Here is a 16836-nt window from a genome sequence, read left to right as displayed (position 1 = left end):
TGCGGCGGTGGCGGCCCCGGGAGCCGGAGGCGGGCAGGGGCGGGATGTCCTGTCCTGTGCGCTTTGCCCCCTGACGGCGGGGCGGGGCGGGACTCGCGGTTCTCACCTGGGCCCGCGAGGTCCTCTTCAGGGTCACTAAATCCCGTTCCCCAGATGAACCCAGAGGTTTCATATAGGGATCCACGAAGTCATCCAGACGGCTGCAGGCTTTCTCGGGGGGCTGTGACCAAAGAATTGCCCTGTTATTTTTCCTCACTCAAAAAACCCCCCAAATCGAGTGGAAAGTAAGAGGGTGCTGGAGAGCCAGCCCCTGCCCTAGACTGGGTGGATGAGACCCTCCTGCCTCCAGCCCCTTTCCTCCCTCACAAAGTTCCTTCCCGCCGCCCCTTCCTTTCCTTGTACTCCCTTATCAACTTGTGAAGGTGTGCATGTATGCTGCACCTTTTCTAAGATCATTTGTTAGGTTGCATCTATTTCATTAATTTACCTGCAGTTGTATCATCTGAATGCTACAGGATAAAATTGACTTGGCAGGACAAGGATGCCCAACTGATGAATTTTAGAAAAACATAATTACAGAAGGAGCCTTTCTTATCAGAGTTATCTCTCACCTAAATGTTTCTGGCATAAACACTCAATGGAGCTCTCTGACTGCCCATTTAGGGTTTGTTTTGTTTCTTTTTTGGGTCATTTGACCCAGGAAGACCTGTACAGTGCCATTCTGTAGACTATACAGTACTATCAGAAGATGATGCTGCAGAAGTGAATTGTTGGGTTGCTCTTTTTTCCTCCCTCCCTGGACTGGGGCTTCGTTGAACGACTGTAGTTATTCCACAACAGAAGGAGCTTTGTTTGTGGACAAATACAAAATAATATGGTTACATAAAATGCTTAGTTTGGTGTGAACAAAGAAAGGCAAATATTTAGTTTGTGGTAACGTGGCTATGCCCCGTTCCATTGGATTTTTCACAGTTGTCGTTTAGCAAAAGAAAATAGTCAGAGTTTGAAATATAATTCTTGTATTCCTGCAAAGTTGTTTGTGGTGCAGGAAATTAGTGTCTTGTTTATATGACTGCCCTTCATTCTGGCCTTCATGCCACGCCCACTGAAGCTAACTGAAAGACTTCACCAGGCTTTGGATCAGGCTTCTTGCAGATTAATTCTGGGAGTTGTTCCATGGATAGTCAGTTCATTCCTTCAGTTCTGTTGTTGGGAGTTATGCACGTAAAGCTCTCAGATGATGAAACAATGGCCCACTTTGTTTTCAGTCCAGGTTCTTAAAAGGGTAGGATATATGTAGTCATAGGTTTGCTTTGAACGTTTTTTTTTTGTTTTTTTTTTTTGCAATAAAAATTGGTGGAGGCTCTGCAATACCTTTTGGAGTGCTTAAGAAAGACATCCTGAATTTCATGCATCCAAATAAGTTTTGGATGACTGTGTGCCATGATCATGTTAAAGAAACTGTTCTTTAATAAGAATATGTAGGGCTTTTAAATACAAGTATTTTGCTAAAATATACTTCGGTTTTATTGAAACTGGCAGAAAATTACCACTTTTCCCTACCTAGGTCTAACAGTGCATTTGATTGGAATGGTTTATCATTGAACCAGTCTAACCATAAAAGGCAAATCAATATGATTTTATATTGGTTTCAGTTTTGAAATGTGTAGTCAGCTTCTGCATTGAAGGTTGAGCTCTATGACGTTATGCATATATATCTTTTCTACAGGCAAACAGCTGCACTGGAGTATTCAACGATGGATAAAGACTTCCGTTACTACTTCCAGCATCCATGGTCTCGCTTAGTTGTGGCTTACCTGGTGATTTTCTTTAACTTTTTAATATTTGCTGAAGATCCAGTATCTCACAGTCAAACGGAAGCTAATGTTATTGTTGTTGGAAACTGCTTTTCATTTGTATCAAATAAATACCCTGAAGGAGGTGGCTGGAGATTCTTAAAAGTGTTTCTGTGGCTACTTGCCATTCTCACAGGACTGATAGCTGGGAAATTCTTGTTCCATCAGCGTTTGTTTGGTAAGTTTTCTGATTCACTAGATGTCTTACTGTTAATGCTAGCACCTTATGGCTGCTTCTTTTACAAATTTTTAACTCTTGCAATAAAAACTGTCTATAATAACAGTAATGCTATACAGAATGAAAGAAGTCATATCACAGATTACCTCCATGTGAAAATTAATGTCTGCTTATGCTAGGGCCTTGCTAAGGCCTCGAACTTAACATGATGTAAAAAGGGATTGGATATTTATATGGGTATCAAGATTATCCTGAGCTGTCATAATGAATAACTCCAAATTTTGGAAGGGATATTCAGCTTTGTGTCAGGGCTTAAACCGCATTTGAAGTATTAGAAACAAGGATGAGCCTTGCCTAGGGTGGGATGTCAGGAGACAGGTTAATCCACCTGTGCCTGCCACAGAGTTCTTACACCTTCCCTGGAGCACGTGGTGGTGGCCCCTCTTCGAGACAGGATACAGGACAAACTGGACCTAATTGAGTGATGCAGTGGTAATTCCTCTGTTCCATGTTAACAAAACTAAAGTGGGGATTGTTAGAAAAGCACCTTCCCATAAAGTGCCTGATTAATCATTTTCTTCCCTCTTTCATATTAATTTGGGTTAACCTATATTAAGAGAAAAAGAAGATAAGCGTCAGATGGCTTTTTAATCTGGAAAATGTAAAGACATTCGTCTAGGAACAGAGAATGTGGTCCATAATTATAGTATGGTGGATTCTGTCCTGAATAACAGTGTGTGTGAAAAAAAGCTTTGAGGTCACGGTGGATGATCAGCTGAGCATGAGATCAGATTTTGATGCTGTGGCCTAAAGGGCTTAAGCAGTCGGTTCCTTAAACAGCAGAATCTTGAGTAGGGGTAGAGAGGTTATACTACGTCTGTTGAGCGCTGGTCAGGCTACTGAGGGAATACAGTTTTCAGTTCTGTATCCCCAATTAAATAAAAGAAGTTGGAGAATTGGAGACAGGTCAGGGAAGAGCTGTAAGAATGATTAAAAGACTGGAGAATATACCTTATTGTGGGAGGCTCAAAGAACTCTGTCTGTTTTGCTTTTCGAAGTGAAGGTTAAGAGGTTACTTGATCATTCTGCAAGAAGTTGTGTGTGTGGAGTGGAAATAATTCAATAATGGCTTTTCAAACTAGCAGACAAATATGTTGCAGTGCTGGAACATAGAATTTAACCATATTTAGTTTAAAATACTGTGCACATGCTTAACAAGAGAAGGTCATTAGCCATTGAGATAACCTGTTAACTGGTGCATTGCATTTTCCATCTCTTGCAATTTTTAAATTAAGATAGATCATTATTCTAAAATATGTTCTTGTCCTGACAAAAATTAATTCAAGGAAGTCTTATGGTCAGACTTACACGGGAGGTCCCTTCACCCTTATAACCTATGAATCACTGTTCAATAAACACGGTATCTAAATATAGACTATTTACAAAGACTGATCTGTGCATCCGTGTGTAAATGGTGTATTGTGTATTCTACACAGGAGTACTGTAGCGTGATCATAGAGAAGGCAAACTCCAAAGATTATGTCTGTGCAGCATAGAAAAGTCTGATTGTTTGGGTGGTCTGCATATCTGAGATAGCTTTAATCTAGCTAGCATGGCTGACAGCAATAGTGAAAACAAGTTGGCATGGATTTCAATACAGGTAAGCAACTCAAGTATTTACACAGGATCCCCAAAGGGCTTGTCCTGTCCACATTGAAACCTGTGTGTTGCCTGGTCTTTACTAATCTTGTAATCCATGCTGGCAACATGAAAATTAGAGTGGATATGCCTACTTATACTACAGATGCACTTTTATTTTGCAGTGTATATATATCTTAAGTAAGCAGCAGAACTGGAGAATGATCTGCTACTCAGTTCTTTGCTTTATTAAGTTCTTCCTTCAATACCTCCTGGTGTTGCAGTTTCAAGAACTGATTTTAGTTTACTGTAAGTTACAAGTAAGATGCATTATAGCCTGTCACTCTTCATTTCATTTTTTCTTTGTCTGTTGTCTCTCATTTCTATTATCATTCTATCCTCCTTTCTTTTTTTATTCTCGGTTTCATGGGCTTTTTTTCCTGCTGTTTACCTTATTGCTGCTTTTCTGCCTAGTTCCATTTCCTAGAGAACTGGAGTTAGTTACTCCATGCAGCCTGTTCCTAGCTTTCTGCAGAAGGGAAACTAGGCAACACAAGTTAATTTCATAGTATAAAATCTTGTCTCAAAATCAGGCTGCAAAGCGAAATTGAGAGAGTTTAGTCAGTTTCTGTATGCAGTTCAGTTCAGTTTAGATGAAAGGGATTGAAAAAGATTTTGTTTCCTTTTTTCCTCTGTTCCTCCCATATCCTCTGTTGGTGAATTTGCCCATTGTTTGTGATGGGAGAGTTAGAATAAATGAATCCTGGTATGTGCCCCAATTTGACACCTGGTTGTTAAAAAATTACTGTTACCTTGAGTTATAGAAGTAAGAGACTAGGTTGAAACATGCTAAACTTCTGCATAAAGAGTGTGTGACAGGCCTGGGAGCCAACTCTAGACTATATTTTCCTGAATTAATGGAGAAATAAGGGCATGACGTTTTCCCCACTCAATGTATTATTATTAAAGTCTGTGAAAGTACTAGCAAGTTCATATCTTGACTGTAATAGTTTCCTTTGAAATACTGTATTTTGTTTCTTAGTAATAGACAGTGAAGCCATTGAGCATAGTAAGTTCTGTAAGGTCTTTCTTATATCTTCTGCTGACTTAAAATGAAAGCATATGATAACCTGTATAAGGAGTACAATACATAAATACAATTACCACTCCTACCACCTTCAGTGAAATGGATACTTCTATATTTATAAAAATAGTCTCCAATGGGTAGAGGCATTATCTAGGAGTTCTTATCTTTATTGAGTTCAGTAAGAATAAATGGAATTTCAGAAGTGCTTTTTGGCTGTTCACTATTATATTCTTCATGAATAATCTCTGAGTACCTTTTATATTTGGTTAATTCCAGCATTCTTTTATGCTTTTAATTCTACGTTTGATATTGTAAGTTCGTAGATGAATACGAAAATACAGAAGAAGGAAGAATAGGGAGATGTACTTGTCATTCTTTGTTGCATTTTAAAAGATAATTACTCTAGACTTGGGGGGGAGGGAAATAGAATTTGATGAAAGAAAAAATAACTTACAAAATGACCCCTGTTAAATGAAACCGTACATCTGAAAATCACGCTCAAAGTTCTAAATGCTGACTCAGAAATAATCCTGAATCAGCTCTTGTGCATGTATCACATTGCTTTGGGGTATCATCTGAAAAAATGCACAGCAGTCAGTGAAGTGGAAAATTTACCTCTTATTCAAATTGGGTTCCACACATTGTCAGCTCACATCTCTGCATTTTTGTATCTTATAGGCTCCATTTTTAAAACTTAACTCAGGCCAAAATCCTTTTGATTCCAGAGGCATTGATTGGGCCTAAAATGTAGTGTTTGGTATAATGTGTGGTAGAACAACCTTATGTAAACGAGAACCAGCATAAGCACTTAAATGCTTCTTCCATTTTAGTAGTTTCTACCAGTTTAAGAAAGAGCCCCTGTACTTAAAATGGCAAATATTTCTTAAAAACATAATATCCAAAAAGTGGAAAATATATTTTGGCTGGGGTTCTTAGTTATAATTCTCACTTCATGCATGCTTGTTAAATACACCAACATTTGAAAAAGCAGTGGTTCGCAACATTTTTTAAAATCAAAGCACCTGTTATTAGATTCAAGATACCCCTCAAAATGCCAGCTAGTTTTCACTCATTTTTGACTATGGAAAAATAATAGAACTCAGAAGGAACTGCAAAGAACTCACAATGTTTTTAATGCTATCGATTCCTCTTTGATCATGTTTGCACATGTACAAGTGCTAACATGTGGCACCATGTGGCACCCTTGAAATGATCTCAAGGCAACCCAGGGTGCCTAGACACCTTGGCTGAGAATCACTGGTTTAAAGATATACTCCTAAGATAACACACTTACCCACACATACCACGTGCATTTTTTGTAGTTAGTCATCCAAAACCATAAAAGATGCAAAGATTGAATAAAATTTGGTTATTATGGCTTAACGGCTAACAAATATGCCTAAGTTTTTACAGCTTTTAGTTGCTGTCTGTCCATTGTTTTTGGAAAGGAATTATTGAATATCATAGTGGTAAACTGTTGTCATATACATGACTTTATAAGTAACTAGGGTCAGGTATTTCTGTTTAAAACAGGAGACAGTTAGTGGAGACAAACAAATACTGAGGTTTTATTGAATCTGCAATATGGAGGCCTAAAATATACAGTTTTTTAGGTTTAACTTAAGTCTGTGACCACTGGAACAAATACCAAATCAAACTGAATCAAGATTTTTTCTGTTGAAATTGCATTATTTTGTGGTCCTAGAAGGACAGTTACAGTTTTAAAAGGCACAGAAGTATGTTTAAGACTGATTGCCTACTTGTTTTGTTGACTGGGAAGACCTGACTTTTTAAAGTGTCTTTATTTCAAATTGTCTTAAAGTAGTGTACAAAATGTATAATCTGATACTTTAACCACCCATTGAAATGTACCTGTCCCTGGGTGAAAGGGAATATCTTTTAAAGTATAACATTAGAGTGCATAATAACTGAGGAAGTGAAGAATATTATATGCAGAGGGCTGTTATGCAGAAGAGAATTTAGCTAGGACAGCAAGGTACTAAGTACAGAAAATGTAGCTAAATACAAAGAGAACTGATATTGGAATAAGCAGTGAATTTACTTGTTCCTGATTAATGAATATTTTGAAATAACTAGATGCATCTTGTTACAAAAGTTGATAGACAAAGCACGTTAACATATAGTACAAGGCCATTTATCACTAAGTGGGAAGCAATGCCATCACGGTATTGTATTTTATTTGCATTGATGCCCCTGTCAAATACGAACTGTGGTAATGAGTCGGTGAAAGTTCTTCTCTTTAGTAACTCATTTTGTGTGAATTTCAACAACAATTGAGTGAATGTCATTGAAGATATTCAAGGTCTTTCTTGACTGCTTCATGGCCTGCTTGCCCTTTCAGTGTTGTCACTTGAATATTCTAGATTAAACAAAACATGTTTGGTTCTCCAAAATATATGCCAGAGGACTAATTAGAAATTAACTAAAATAATTTTCCTTTCCCATCCCCCTTTCCATAAGAGAATTTGACTGAGGGTTTTCAAAAGCCATCCATTGGGGAAATAAATAAATAAAAACATGTAGCCAGCCACACAAGTGTAAGCTTACTGGATTCCAGTTTGGGCCTACAGCCAGAAATCAGCTTTGGTTTAAAAATAAACTCCATTCACTATGGAGGAAACAAATGCTCTTCTAAATATAAATGAAAAACAAAATTTTCTAATAATTTCTTCCTTTTCATTTAGAAACCTAACATCTTACCTTCTTACTCCTCTTCCTTCTCTCCTTCCCCTACAACAGATTTACCAGCCGGACACTACTTTCTGCGCTGTGGGGTTGCATATCAGAATTGGATCAGTATCGGCTGATATGGCTCATTACAAATCGTCTGTTGGCATCAGCTCAAAAATCTCTATCAGTGCACCCCTATTTTTAGCAGTTCTGACTATGAATAGGTTCTTATATTTCCCTTGTCATTATAGTATTGGAGTCCTTTTTAGTACTGTATTAAGCAGTGTGCCTCTCTGTATTATATGTGGTTGGCCATCTTTCCTATCCTGTCCTGATCTGCAAATTATGTGGGTAGTACAGGGTGGTGGTGCTCAAGCTACAGTCTGTGGGCCAAATCTAGCTTGTAAGGCCATGTCATTTGGCTGGTAGGACATTCCATGGGTCTGAAAATTTGGTGGCAGGGGAGCAGTGGCAGCGTTAATTGCTATTTTCCTACAATCAGATTTCTGGACCCAGGGGAGCCCTGTAGACTGAATGACATGGCCCTATGCACTAGATCATACTGACGTGCAGGGTTGCTCTGTGGCCATATCTGGCGCACAGGGTTGGGTGGGTGCATAGCTAGTTGTATTGGGCAGGGTTGGGTAGATACATGACTAGATCTGGTGAGTGTGATTAGACAGGCTTGGTCAGGTGCACGGATGGATCTGGCACACTGGTGCGCAGGACTGGGTCTGTGTGCTAAATTATACCTGTGGACTAAATCTGTGCTCTGATCCTATGCCAAATCTGGCTCAAGGACTGGCCTCGCACCACTCATTTGGCCCGTAGGTCCAGAAGGTCGAACACCAGCAGTATAGGGCATTGTTTTTGTAGAGATTTTGTTAAACATTTCTTTAAGCTGATTAAGTTCTGTGCAGTAGTATAAGAAAAGGCAAAATGGGAGAAGCACATCTTTTATTTGGAGCAAAAAATCCTGAGCTTTCCAGTGGTTCATATTTTTTCTGGGAGCTATTTTTTAGGTGCAGGTACTGTAGTACTGTCTTCTTCAGGGCTCTGTATAGATAATAGTCTTGGACAGAGGATCAGTAGTAGATACCTGGTATCTGGTTTCTTACATATGCTTTGCTCTTTAGAGATTTCTAACCATTTTGGACTGTGATAGGTAAAGTAGTAGGTTGTGTCTTTGGACGATTGGAGTGGAGGAAAGGTTTGCAAATGCCTTAGTCCTGCTGAAGACCTTGTACTTTAGTGTGAGGAACTAGAGCAAGCTGTTTCTGGAGCACTGGTGGATGTGCAGGAAACTTGGTGGCACAACAATGGAAAAAATATTGATGACAGTAATACTAGCTGGGGTTGAGCCCAAGAAAAGGAGATTGCCAGTGCATTAGACTAGACAATCTTTTCCTTGAAATAAGTAATTGTTGTTCATGATGACTGTGCTGCCCTTACCTACTATGGCAGAGAGGAAGGGAGACAGGATTTACTGTTTTAGTAGTATATACGTTATAAAATGTCCTTCTGACTTAAAGTTGGTTGAAGGAGCAGGGCTGCGAGGTAGAGCCTTTTTGGGGTGGCTCTTCTCCTGGTGGTGATTCCTGTGCTGACAGAGGGGCTAGGAAGAGAGTCACAGCATCTTTTTCTTCATTTCTTATTCTCATATATTTTAAGAGAGAATAGTGCTTGTTTCCTGCCAGGAGAGGGAGAGAGAGAATGGCAGGAAAGTAGACCTCACCTTTTTGATGGCTATCACATTTCCCTGATGCTTCTGCTATTTTGTCCCTGTGGGCTTTAGGGCAAATGTAATTTGGTCTCTAAGTATAAAATAAATGTCATACTAACTCTTTATAATCTTTTGTAATAGATAATAATACCATGATACTTTTTACAAGCAAAATACTGTTTGTACAAGCAAAATTGCCTATGTAGCTTGATTTAGATATAGCATCCCTCTTGGTTTTCTAGTGTGATATTAATGCTATTGTCACCCTTCTGCTGTGTTCTGCTCCAAATAAGGTTGCATTTTGGTGCTAAGTAGAAGGATTCTCTACTGCCAAGCTACAAAGCTTTCACAATAGACGGGTGCAATGTAAACACCCCACTAGAACAGAATTTTACATTGTGGAGTTGCACCTGTTCAAACCAAATTGGAATGAAATTCCATAAGTGTAAATTTTTACCAAATCTACAAGGCACCAGTGAATCAGAGTCCCCATTTGAAAGCACTTTGAATTGCATTCTTTTACTATTTATAGCTCATTGTTAAAGGCCTGAAAATGGAGCTTTAAAATGCAGGAGATGATGAATAGCGTTATCTGTAAGCTGCCAACAAAAAAAAAACATTAAAGCCACTGCAATGCATAAACCAAGCAAAAATTGGGTAAAAATAGTTGGCTTTCACTGACCTTTGCAACCTACAGCCACAGTTTAATTTCCTTTGTGTTATCCCACGCACATGTATAACATGTATGCATGCTTTGTAACTTTTGTTCTATAGACAACCTATTTTGCCAGATCCCATGAATAGATTTTTGAGCTATTTCTCCTTAACCCCAGAGTTTTCAGAAAGCTGAAGCAGGATGTGCCATTCTAATAGGTTGGACAGTTTTGAGTATCTAAACTGGTGAGTCTTTCAGCCTTTTTCCCAGTCATCTTTGTTTCTCCAGACACTCTCCCAGATCCAATATTGGACCAGGATCACTGCATCTGATGACCTGACTAATTGCTCAGAGCAACTGTTGTGGCAGCACTATATTTACTTGAATATAAAATTACCCTGAATATAACCTGACCCCTCCAATAATTAGATCCTGTATATGGAAAACTTATAAATTTGTTATAATTTGCCAGATATAGAATCAAATTATTGGAGATTTGCCATTAATTTGTCCCCCTCTCACTGCTATATCAGAGAAAATTAAATGTGGGGAGATCAGGTAGTCCTTTATCTGTCTTGTTTGTCCCTCTGTCTCTGTCTTGTAACCAATATGGTTCACTTGACAGTCCAAGCCACACATTTTTAGTTATGTTATTCTCATTCCTGTTACAATAACCATACCGCACATCATGCTTCTGCGTGCCCATGCATCCTCATGTCTGTCACCATCACCTTTAACTGTTACAATCATGCAGTGGACCGACTTTGTGCGACCCTTCCTTCCTTCCCCCTCCTCTGTTCCCCTCCTAATTCCCTACCTGTTTTCCCAGTCCTTTCATTTGTTGTTGTAGTCATCATCACAGTCCCTACTGTATGCAACCATAATTCTGGAAAAAAATCTTTTATTCTTTATTCTGCTTTTCAGAAACAAGGTGTGTATTATATTCTGGGTTGTGTTGTATGTGAAAAAATACAGTAATCATTTTGAAGCATCTCACTTGCATCTTCCTAAGAATTATAGTCTTCTTTTTTTCAGGAACTCAGTTTAGATATGACTGGTTTAACGGGACACTTTTCAGTACCCTATCAGCTTCCCCTATCAGTTGGCTGTGAAAATGTCCTATCAGGCAACCGTTACCTCAGTTGGAATAGTTGCTGAAAAACAGATTCTCATAGTAAATTCTTAGTATATCCAATTCCATAAAATCAAAGTCACCTTTAGGATTAATCTTGAATTTCTTCCTAGGGTAGTTTCAGACTTTTACCTAAGTCAGTGCATCTTTCATTTCCCCCCCTTGAAATCTCATTCCGCTATCGGTGATACAAAGCTTCCTACTCTAGATGTGGCAAGGGCTTTATCTTTTTATTTAAGAAAAGATTGAAACAATTTCTACTTGTCTAAGCTTCTTATCATCTATATAGATAGTCTACGTTCACCCAGAAGTTGTCTAAATAGGTTTCCGATGATAATCCGGGTAATATATCCACATCTGAAATATGGAGACCTGCTACTTGCTATTTTGTTAAATTTCTCTCCTGCTGTTCTATGATACAGGATTCCAGATTAGATGCCAATTCTGATACAGTCTATCTCTCGGTAATTTTTTAAGCACACCCCTTTTTTCGCGTTCTCAGGAATGAGATAACTGCCATGACTGAAAAGCGTCATTCCTTTTATCAATAACCATAAATGATATCTTTGTATTATTATATTAGATATAATTTTGTCAGCTTTATTGTATTGTTTTAGCAAAATAACTGTGTAGATAATTACCTGTAGAAGAAAGCAGTTACCTTTCCTGCAAGAATTGTGGTTCTTTGAGATGTGTTTTCCCACAGTGATTCCACAGTCCATTTTCCATCTCAGCTAATTGGAATTGTATTCATTTGGAATTCTTATTTGTGAAGAAAGAAACTGAGTGGTGAGTCAGGATATGGTAGACACCGGGGCATGTGGGGTGCAAATATGGTTCTAACAAAAGCTATTGCTTAAAATGATCTTGCATGCATGGAATGCATGTCTACATGCACAGGAGCACATAGAAAGTGCATGTATAAAGAACCGTAAAGAACAACTGTACTTACTGGGCAAGAAAATCTTTTTAGGGAAAAAAAGAATGAATGCAAGTAGTCATCTTCAAGTAGAAGAGCACCTTCTAGCGGTACCAAGTGACTATAACAAGTCAAATGATGAGTTACAGTTCTTTAAAAAGTTAAGCTGAAATGTTATATTTAAGTACCCTAAAACAAAACGAGAAAAGTAATTATTTGTTCTTGAATTGTGCATTTTATATGGATAGTTCAAACCTGATTAGTGCTAAGAATGCAGTCAATTAAACTGCACAATTTTGTAGACATTTGTGTTCAAAGACTTTAAATTCAGAAGAAACTTAGATTTTGAATGGAAAGCTTTTTGTATGCAAAAAATCTGGGCAAATGAAGATAAGTGCTATCATAGATGTATAGCGTATTACATAAATTACATTGCCAAGAAAAAGACCACAGAAGGGCAAAGATGCTAATATAAGAGCTGTTCTTAATGAAGCAAAGGGAGAAGCTATCATTCTGGTTTGTCTTTTTCTCTTAGGGTAATGGTTATATGAGGAACTTCCTGAGATGTAAAAGGGGCCAGAGCTTTACTTTGCTTTATGATAAATATCTTTGTGCTTTGCTTTATGGTAAATAATTTTGTGCATACCTTAACCCTGTGAGAGGCAAAAGTTAACCTACCATGGCTTAGCTCTAAATTAAATGCTTGCTTTCTTACTGTTAGCTTTTGATATAGGGCCAGATTCACAAGGGAGCTAGGCTGATCATAATCAGTTAGTCTATAAGGCACAACTGTATCCTGCTTTCTGCGTGACTTCAGACTAACATGGTTAATTACCTCTTTCTGATTCATTTAAGTCAATGATCTGGCCTTTTATCTTGCATCTCTGATTATTGTGATTTGTCACTACTGTCTTTTCACAGAAACGTTCTTTGCAGCCTGTAAAAGTTCCTTTCATTTTGTTGAATATTTGACTGATCAGAAACACAAATTTTTTCTTCTCCCATTCCCAAGGGGATGAATTTACTCCTGGTATGATGTGTAAATATTCACTTTCTAATCTAGTTCTTTTCTTGAGTATTATAGCTGCTTTCTTTTTCAGGCAAAATAAACATATTTAAAATTTAATTTTCTGAAAGGGTTTGGCTTTTATTGTAACATGAATTTACATTCTCTCTTTTTTTCTACATAGGAATTATATTAGCTTTGATGCCTTGGCATGACATTCTCGTGGTTGTCAGCCTTAGTGAAGACGTAGGCATAAGTAAATGAGATACAGAGTATCTCTAATAAAAAATAATAATGAAGCTGAAGCCTACTGTTGCAGAAGAACATGGAGGTTTTATGGCTTTAATGGGATTTGTGTTTATGAATCTTAGAACCTCAATGTGAGATTTGTGCTCCTATGACTTTTGTTCAGTTTAACTATAATTTTTATATGGAAACTCTTTTTAGTGAACTCTGTTGGGTCATTTTACAGACAGAAAAGTTGGCAACTTACAAGTAGTTTCTCTCTCTCATTTCTTTGAACACCCATCTTTAACTCTGGAAATTAAGGAGAAATGCCTGGAAAAGCATAGAACAGACTTAGCATCCACAGGAAAAGAAAGGCATTGAAACAAGGTCAGCATGATTTCCACTTCAGATTCAGTTGTTAGAGGTACTGTTTACTGACCATAAGGTTCCAGTTTGGTTCACTCTTGCAGAAGTGTCCAGATGGTATGCAGCAAGTCCAGCCTCTGCTTGGAAGATTTCATTAATTGACTGCACCAACTTTTAGTGCCATGTAAACTGGCAGACATGTTTGTGTCCATCCATGGGTGTTATAATAGACAAGGGGTGGGCAGTTATTTCAGGTGGAGGGCCACTCAAGGTTTGGTGAGTTTCCAGGGCTGTATGGCAGTTGCCCCATCCCCTGGTTACCATCTTAGGACCAGAAGTCTGATCCCTAATCACTGACCTTGCCACTGGAAATCCGTTCCCTTTGCCCTTGGAAATACTCCTTTTTTTGGGGGGTAGGGGGGGTTGCCATCTTAGAACCAGAAAAAAAAACCAAATCATACACGAAGAGTCAAACACCTACTACAACATATTTTCATTTTATTACAAAACATATTTTTGGCATGATTTGTGTTTGCATATCATATATAGAGGCAATTGCATAATAATTCAAAATTAATTCTTAATCTTGTATATTGTGTGGGCAGTGTGGTTAGGGGGTGTGTGTGTATGTATGGTGGGGGCATAGGGTATGTTGGGGTTATGTATACGTGGGGGGTTGTGGGGGTAAGGTGCAGGTGTGTGGCATTCGTTGGGTGGGATGGGTGTAGGGACAGCAGCAGGCAGGGGTGCTCAGGATGCTAGTGCCTGGGTCTGGCCAGCGCTGAACATTGCAGTAAGGAATGCAGCCCTGACTGGGCTATTTGTATTGCTGGCACTCCCCGTACTGGCATGGCACAGGTGGGAAGCCCCATGTGCTGGAGCTGGCTGGGGTGGGGAAGGTAGCTGGCTCCAGTGCATGGGGCTTCCCTCCCATGCCATGCAAGTGGGGGGATTGCTGGATGTATGGAGATATGAAAGCACTGAATTTATTTCCTAAGATCATAACAGCTTAGAGGACTTTGTGAAAATATATGCAAATGAAACATGAAAGAACTAGGGTATTCAAGCTGGGATCCAGCTGTTGTCCTCTACTCCTCCTGCACTGCCCTGTGCCACATCACTCTCTTCTCCCCAGTCTGGGTCTTCTTTTAACTCTGCCCCTCTCTGGGGCCGTTTTAACTTCATGGAGAAAAGACTCTGGAAGTGCAGCTCCCGGTGAGATCTTTAGTCCCTTGCCAGTTCTTGCCCGCTTTCAGGCAGCATCGGGACTGTCTTCTCCTACTCCTCTTCGTCACACCTTTAAGATGCATCTTCTTTGAAAAAGACCTAAGACCTAGTGCCTGACAGGTCTTTAGTCATAATACAGGTACACATTTTCCTGGTACATCACAAACTGAATTTTTTCATTACAATTTTTTAACTTTATCTCCATCTGACATGTGCCAAAAGTAGGAATTAACTTCCCCCTGCCAGCTTGGAGCCTTATCTGCTTGCTGTGAATCCTTGATTTTGTTTTCAAATAAAAACAAAATGTGCTAGGAAAAATATTTTTTAAAAATTCAGTATTTAAAAACAATATTTCAAAAAATATGCCAGACTTTTTAAAAAATAAAGTCTGGTACAATAATGGCTTGCATACCAGTTTTTAGTTTAAAAGTCACAGGAGTTCCACTTGTTTCCAGGATGATACTCTAGTCTTCTGATAATTGGGGTCTACTCAATTTGCAATTCCATGAATTTTGTGGAAACCACAAAATCCAGGATTATCCATGGAAGCAACTTAAAGAAAAATACTGGCTCTCCAGGGGGGAGGGGTTGCCTGTGTATGTATATATATTTCTTCTTACCTAGATTATTCACTTTTTGCTTACACTGGCAGTCCCCAGACTTGTGACAACATGCGGTTCTCAGGAACCAATTCTAAGTTGAAGTGTTGCAACTCAGAACTGATTTTTCCCATAGGAAACCATATTATGGGGGATTGCTTCCTGAACTAATGCCTGATACCCTATTTTCACCAAGAATAACCTAGAATTTTGTACTCAATCCATTATAGATGAGTAATATAACTACATTAATGTATTTATATTGTAAATAGCAATCATTGATTTGGAAGGACTTCTTTGAGGTGACTTGGCTGGACTTTTTGAAGGGAAGTTGGCTGGAGTCTTATCAGGAGTCTTGGTTGCAGGTTTTTCTGGAGTCTTGAACACTTTCTTTAAGAAAGCAGACAAGGAAGTTTGGACAGACAGGAGATGGGCGACGCAGCAAACTTGTTCGCTGGCATGGCATGGCATTGGATCATGCGTTATAAAGTCAAAACTGACATCAGAAAGTTGAAACAGGGTGTCAATTTATAAACGTTGTAAGTGCAAAACGTAACTCAAAACATTGTAAGTTGAGGACTGCCTGTATTTATATCAAGCTGCATTTAGATGGGAACTTGAATTTAATTAAACACGTAAAACCTGCACTTCAAACTTATTAAACAAAACTTTAAGTTTTGGATACAGAAACTTTTTTTTCTTATGAAAATGTGCACACTTACAACTAACTAATATTTTAAACACTAGTTTTAAATGTTATGGTATTAGAAGTAAGAACTGTGGTTAGTGAATTAAACCAATTATTTCAGGGCACCCTGGGGAAATCTTCTAAAAAGTCATTTGAGCTCAAGTTCCATCTTGCATTATTCTTTTTACCAAGGCTGTTTTGATTTTTATTTTAAATTTTTTTTTACCCCCTTTCAAGTTTTTAGAACTCATAAATCTCATTTTCCCCCTTTTTTCTTAAACTGGAAGAGAAAAGAAAACTGTCCTACTTTTTAAACTCCCAATTGATTTCTCAGCTTTGAATTAACCCATTCCAATGAAGAAAATTTCTTTATGCACCTGCAGAAGAGTCGACTGCTGGTAAAAGCTGGTTTAGCATTTTAACAAAGTCTGGTTCCAGGTGCTTTGCTAGAGATGTTTGCTAGTTCAGTGGGGTGACTTTCTTTAAAACAGCATCAGAAAACATATATTGCTTGAATGGTTCACCTGGAACCCTGACATTTATTATGGTTGGCCTGCTTGATGGGCGATTAGTAGGTTACTAGTAGATTACTAGAATACTGATTACTCTTCAGTAATTAAGCACCTAACCTGGTACCTTGTGTTAAGAATACTGGCAAGAAAATGAGGTTTGAGTAAGTGTTTGATCCATCTGCTTCCTTACTGCCTGCAATTTAACTTTGCTGTTGGGTATTTCTTGCTTTAATGTTTCTTGAAGTTTTTTCTGAATTTCAACAGCATCTGCAGTGCAACAGCAAGCTTTCTGTAATTTATCCAAGGCTATGGAAAAAGATTTTCGTGTATT

General features: G+C 38.5%; 1 protein-coding gene across 2 annotated transcripts in view; it reads left to right on the top strand.

The window, feature by feature from the left end:
* The window catches only part of TMEM117 (transmembrane protein 117), a 415971-nt gene that overhangs the window by 13227 nt on the left and 385908 nt on the right, over window positions 1-16836 (top strand). The window contains exon 2 of one of the 2 annotated variants that reach the window (XM_019543346.1): window positions 1730-2034. In XM_019543346.1, the coding sequence (XP_019398891.1) occupies window positions 1758-2034 (277 nt within the window). In that variant the 5' untranslated portion in view covers window positions 1730-1757. Of the gene's footprint in view, window positions 1-1729; window positions 2035-16836 lie in introns of those variants that run through there. The other variant, XM_019543349.1, reaches the window with a different exon arrangement.

The sequence above is a fragment of the Crocodylus porosus genome, unplaced genomic scaffold (genome assembly GCF_001723895.1).
Source record: "Crocodylus porosus isolate Cpor-Errol unplaced genomic scaffold, CroPor_comp1, whole genome shotgun sequence".
NCBI classification, from domain to species: Eukaryota; Metazoa; Chordata; order Crocodylia; family Crocodylidae; genus Crocodylus; species Crocodylus porosus.
Note: the sequence above shows the minus strand (reverse complement) of the source record. Positions and strands in the feature narration are given on the sequence as shown.